This window comes from Austrofundulus limnaeus, unplaced genomic scaffold (genome assembly GCF_001266775.1).
Source record: "Austrofundulus limnaeus strain Quisiro unplaced genomic scaffold, Austrofundulus_limnaeus-1.0 Scaffold51, whole genome shotgun sequence".
Classification (NCBI taxonomy): domain Eukaryota; kingdom Metazoa; phylum Chordata; class Actinopteri; order Cyprinodontiformes; family Rivulidae; genus Austrofundulus; species Austrofundulus limnaeus.
Genome location: NW_013952453.1, coordinates 564,051 through 570,149, shown reverse-complemented (window position 1 = coordinate 570,149; position 6,099 = coordinate 564,051). Strand labels below are relative to the sequence as shown.

General features: G+C 39.0%; 1 protein-coding gene across 1 annotated transcript in view; it reads left to right on the top strand.

Annotated features, from left to right (window-relative positions):
- The window catches only part of clcn4 (chloride channel, voltage-sensitive 4), a 14,211-nt gene extending 8,833 nt beyond the window's left edge, over positions 1–5,378 (top strand). Inside the window, exons 10-12 of the mRNA XM_014008579.1 lie at positions 1,000–1,398; positions 1,481–1,697; positions 4,328–5,378. Coding sequence (XP_013864033.1) covers positions 1,000–1,398; positions 1,481–1,697; positions 4,328–4,418 — 707 coding nt within the window. The 3' untranslated portion in view covers positions 4,419–5,378. The remainder of the gene's footprint in view (positions 1–999; positions 1,399–1,480; positions 1,698–4,327) is intronic.
- The last annotated feature ends 721 nt before the right edge of the window (positions 5,379–6,099 follow it).

The following is a 6,099-nucleotide window of genomic DNA, read 5'->3' as shown; positions in this document are numbered from 1 at the left end:
ACTTTATCATCAGCTTTCTTAACAGTAATATTTATGCTTCTGCTGCTGAGCAGTGAGGACCTTTTGAAACAAAAAATCTTAAATATCAAATAAAAGTTCACACATCCATTCATTTCCTTCCTCCTCAGACGACCCTGACCCACAGACCCCTCTCTGACAAGAGACATTTCCACAGCATGACATCACACTTTGGGTACGCTCAGGGCGCGCCCACCCTCACCAGTGTGGATATTATAAAAAGTTCACTTTTTAAAAACCGTATTTGTCGTGCGCGCAGGTGGTGTGTGTGTGCTCTGCTGCAGATAACAGAGCAGAGAGGGGGAGGACGGGGGGAGAAGAGYGGTGAACTTAACTTTATCTGACTTGCTTTATCTTATTCATTGATTTTATCGTCCTCTGAGAGAAAATTAATTTGAAGCTGAGTTTTTGATAAAAATGGTCAGATTACTCTAAACGTCTGTAAATCTGCAAAATGAGGGAAAATCTGTGTTGATTACAGACGAGCAGCTGTCGTCCTCCAGACTCACGACGCAGAGCGTGTCTGAGTCAGCCAATCACTTTTTTTTTTACATGATTTAAATACATCTTAACATTCATGAGGTACTTTACATTGACTGTTTATGGTTGAATGTGGGCGTGTAGAGGGCAGAACCTGAGGCGGGACCTTGTGTGCAAATTTTGAGGCACAGCTGTGATCTATAAAGAGAAAATGCGGTGAAACGTGCGTACGCACGGTTTTATAAATCTGAATTCTTTTTTGGCGTACGCCATTTTCGTCTTTTGGCCGTACGTTCATTTTTAGTATGGTTTCCATGCAATCCTTTATAAATCTGACCTCTGGTCACACACCCKCAGGAAAACTGACTCATCCCCACAGCGCCGCCAGCTTCCTCTTTATAGGAGCTCTGAATAAGGAAGTTGTGACACCTTGTGGTGACACCTGTTACATACRGTTCTCAGTGAACTTTAACCCTGCTGCTGTTGGCTGTGTGCTTTCAGGGGGCGTGACCCGTATGACGGTCTCTCTGGTGGTCATCATGTTTGAGCTCACCGGTGGTTTGGAGTACATCGTCCCCCTCATGGCCGCCGCCGTCACCAGCAAGTGGGTGGCGGACGCCTTCGGCAAGGAGGGCATCTACGAGTCGCACATCCAGCTGAACGGGTACCCGTACCTGGACGTGCGGGACGAGTTCACCCACCGCACCCTGGCCACGGACGTGATGAGGCCGCGCCGGAACGACCCCCCTCTGGCCGTCCTCACACAGGACAGCACCACGGTGGAGGACGTGGAGACRCTCATCAAAGACACGGACTACAACGGCTTTCCCGTGGTCGTGTCCCGCGAGTCGGAGCGGCTGATCGGCTTCGTTCAGCGCCGAGACCTCACGCTCGCCATCAGTAAGTCTAACAAAACCTGACGGTGTCCTCCAGGTTCTGAAGTAGCTTCACAGACTCCGCCCCCCTTCCTCTTCGTCCACAGAAAACGCCCGTCAGAAGCAGGACGGCGTGGTGAGCAGCTCCGTGGTCTACTTCACAGAGGATGCTCCGCAGCTGCCGGCCAGCAACCCCCAGCCTCTGAAGCTTCGCCGCATCCTGAACCTCAGCCCCTTCACCGTCACAGACCACACCCCCATGGAGACCGTGGTGGACATCTTCCGCAAGCTGGGCCTCCGCCAGTGCCTGGTCACCAGGAGCGGGTCAGGAACACTTTGATTCTTTATTTATTTCACCGTGTTTACGTGTTCCTGTGACGCAGCCTGCAGGAAGACTATACAGATAATTAAAGAGTGGAACTAACTTTTTATTAAGTGGTTTAGCTCATATGTTAGTTTTATTAATGGTTAACAGATCCCACTTCAACAAATATACATTCCATTCACAGTCTCTCTTTTATAAACATAGAGCACTGTTTCTGACTCGTGGTTTCAGTTTACAGCCAGTGAKAGACTTTAAGATGAATTCTAAACAAAACCTGAACAAGAATCTGTCAAGAAAAATCAAAGTCGACAAACATTAATTTCCAGAAATGTTCCCAGCATTCTTTGCAGCAAATCTTACAGAGAAGAGAGTTTCCTCTGGCCAAAATGTAGTGATTTATACAGCTTCTTATAATAAAATTTATAAGGAAATTCACGGGGTCTTCTTCTTTTCGATAATATATTCTTTATTCAAAATTGAATGGACCAAACACATAAAAAGATGAGCGTACTCAGTGATTTTAAGTTGATCTAAAATAAATGAGATCATTTATTTATTTACAGAATCAAATAAATCACTAATATACAGCTTATTGTGAGATTATTTACCTATAAAAAGTTTAACAACAAACTTTGAGGTTCAGAAGTTAATAAACCATTTGTTTGTGGCACTTTTTCTTAAGTTTTGGCAGGGCAGGTTTAAGAGGAAAGAAAGGAGGAGGAAGAGGATTAGTTAGTTTTAACTTTATCCTTTTAAAAATGTGGATTTTAACCAGAAATGGCAGACGCATACCCGTTGCAAAATAAAATAAAGTTAAACCAAGACTCGCATACAAACCTCACCTCTGAACAAGACATGAAGGCTTTTATCTGTGAAGCATTTTGAGTTGTGTTGACTTACACTAGATATATGTTTACATGGACACAAGTAATCAGAAGAAACAGCCAGCGGGAATAAAAATGCCTCGTTAACACTACAGTCAAATTATTTTGATCCGATTCAGCTCGATCCAATTGAATTTGTAATCTGATTGAGAGGGGTGGTTTATATGGATTGATAATCTGAATGTAAACACTTCATCTGCACTGTAAGAAAATGAGATGTTGGATTTACTTAACCATGTTATGTTACCTGGTTCCACTTAACTGAGTTGAGTAAATTCAAAGCAATATACCAGTTTTTTAGCCAAAGAACATGAGTATGTTTCTTTGAATTTACTCAACTTAGTTAAGTGGAACCAGGTCACATAACATGGTTAAGTAAATCCAACATTTCATTTTTAGAGTGTGATGGTCTTGGTTGTGGAAAACCGACCTGACAGAACTTTAATGAACGTTTGTTTCCTCCTGCTCTCTCATCTGGTAACAAATGAAGACAAACAGCATGAGATGCTTCACTTGTAGCTCGAGCAGGGAGAGCAGCAGCACCTTCACCGGTCCATTCCGGACGCACAGAAGACCTTTGTTTATACTCATCACAGAAGTAGAACTTCTACTGTGTGTGTTTTTAGGGAAAGTTTACAACTCTGCACATGTCAGTATTAATCTGAGTACAACTTGGTACATGTAAATGCTTGTCATGATCGGATTAATTACAAACGATACATTCAGATTTAATCCAAATAGATTTTAATCCAATCAGAACATTTTGAGGATGTGAACATAGCTGCAGTCACATCCCACATTTAGAGTTGGTTTGATWATCTGTGTTGAAGCTTTTTGCTCACTGACTCTAAACCTGACACCATGAGTGAAACAGGTCTGAGGCCCAATGAGTAGAGGGACAGTGAGTCAGAGGGTGTTGCTCTTATTGGCACATACTGGATGTTAATATATTGTTTATAAGCAGTATTTATGTACTATCTTAGTGTTAGCAGAGCTAAGTAATTTGTGTAGCAGTAGRTGTAGGGGTGGACAATACCAAGTAAATACAGGACTAGTATCACTGATGTTGATGCTTGTCATGTTCATTGAATATTTATGTGTTTTTGTCATTAGTCTGTTATACAAACACAGAACAAAGATTTTARGTACTTTATTTGTGAAAAATGAAGTCAGTGTTGCAAAAAAGTGTAAACAAAATATTTGACACCATCTCCCTAGTATCGATCCGATACTCACCTTGGTATCGATATTTGGATTGATACGCCCGCCCCTGTTTAGAGGTTAGTGAAGCTGACATTATGGTTCGTTGTGCCCATTACTTATAAATGGTGATCAGAAATCTGTATCTCAAATTCTGTTAAGTATTATTAAAACAAACAGTTTATACAAGTCTTTGAACACAGCATAGCTGAGCAGGAGGCTGAATTCTTGCCAGTTTTGTAGCAAAACCTTTATAAATGGTTAAAAAGTGATAATTAATTAGGATTAACATTTTTATTAAATGTTGGAGCAAACAATAAATAAACTTTTTAGTGTTTATTAATCTTTAACAGTGGGAGGTGGTTTCAGACACCACTTTTATTACCTGTTGTTACATTACGGATTGAGCTTTCCAAATGAACAATGGCTGGATTACATCATACAGTCACTTGTTGTTACAGGTGTGTTTTTGTGTTAGCAGTTTAATTCTCCTGCTTTTGAATSAAGTTATTTATTTGTTGTTGTTTATGTTGTTGTTGTTCCAGGCGGCTGCTGGGCATCATCACTAAGAAGGACGTCCTGCGGCACATGGCCCAGATGATGAACCAGGATCCAGAGTCCATCATGTTTAACTGACTGACTGTAAATACACCTGCTTCTTTAGCTCCGCCCACCTCCCCTCACCTGTACTGACCTCACCTGTCTCAAGTATTTATTGCAGCTCATTGAAACAAATTAAAAACAGTAAAAAAAAAAAAAAAACTCGATGCTGATGGAAGGTCACAGAGACCCTGAACAAACTTGAAGGTCTGTAATACAAACCAACACTAATTAAAGTTTATTATTGTTATTTTATTTAATTAAAACTGTTTCAGGTTCGTTTGTCAAACAGGTAAGTTTGTTTTTAATTTAAGTGAAGAACTGAAGCATCTGTGAAGGTTTCAGAACCAGGACCAGTTTCACCAGAGAGGAAGCTCGGAATGTACGGAATATCACTTTAATCTGCATTAAATTCCATTAATCTGAGGATTAAAAACTGAAATAAACAAGTTTTTAAACATCTGACAGAAGTTAGAATAAACCCCAATTTAAAAATTTAGGTTTAATTCATTTTTAATTAATTTATCAAATATTTAAAATGAATTAAAAATAGTTTCTGTTAAAACCATTTTTTAAGCTGCTGCCATATTTCTCTGATCTCTGCCAAGTGTACTATTTTTTTTTAAGTTTGTTTTTATTCGTGCATCTAAGGAAAATCTGCAGGTTTGTTTGTTTTCAGAGGATTTATTGTGTGCTAAAATGTAAAAATGTGAATTCAGACAGTTAAACGGTCAGAAAAATGAGTTTGCACTGCTTTTCCTCCTCGTTGCAACACTAAAACTGTTTATTTTCTGTAAAAAGATAAACAAAAACTGAATGTGTTATCGTTACATGTAATTTCTGATTTTAATCATAAACAGACCATCTGTAGCAAACTGATTTATTGTTTTTTTTTTATTTTTATTATTTATTTAGTCCGAACTGATAGTGTTGTTGAATCATTGCACTTTTTGTTCCCGGTTTGTAAAAGTTGGAGAAATAAACTTTTAAAGTTGATTAATGTTTATTTTCTGCTTATTATTTATTTACTCTGACTTTTTTTTTTCTTCAGATCAGTGAGGCAGTCAAAAACCCCACATTTTATAGGTCCATACACACAGATCAAAAATCATAAATTTTCCTTAGTCCCTGAACACAGCATAATTTATTGGGGTTAAGCATTCCTAAATTTGTCCAGTTAAACAAAATCCTATATGGTTTTTCAGTCACTGAAAGCACCGTGGACCTACTTTAAAGGTTTTAGATCTACCAGGACAATAAAAAAATCGGGAATTTTCTTAGATCCGTGAATGCACCATAACGGAGGCCATATATTTTGCAGAACAGTGAATGCAACGCGGCTTTGTATTTGTCTGTATTTGACTTGTTCCATGAATGTACTGTAAAAATAACTTGGACGTTTATTCGTTCAACCGCAGTTAAATATTGATCAAATCTCTGTTTTCCCAAAAATATAAAGACATTTCTAACCCAGCATTCAGTGTTTTAATGATCACGAACTAGTAAGTATTAACAAAACAGCTAGACGTCATTCAGAAATACTACGTTTTTCAAAGGTTAGTGGTCATTGCAGATTTTTTTAATTTATAGTAAATCAGATTTAAATTATGCACCACAGATTTGCATTAAAAAAACGAGTTTTGTAGGCCTGCCTACCTGCGAACGGTCAAATGTTTATAATGCTCGTCCGCGTTCAGTGAACGCACCATACTTGCAC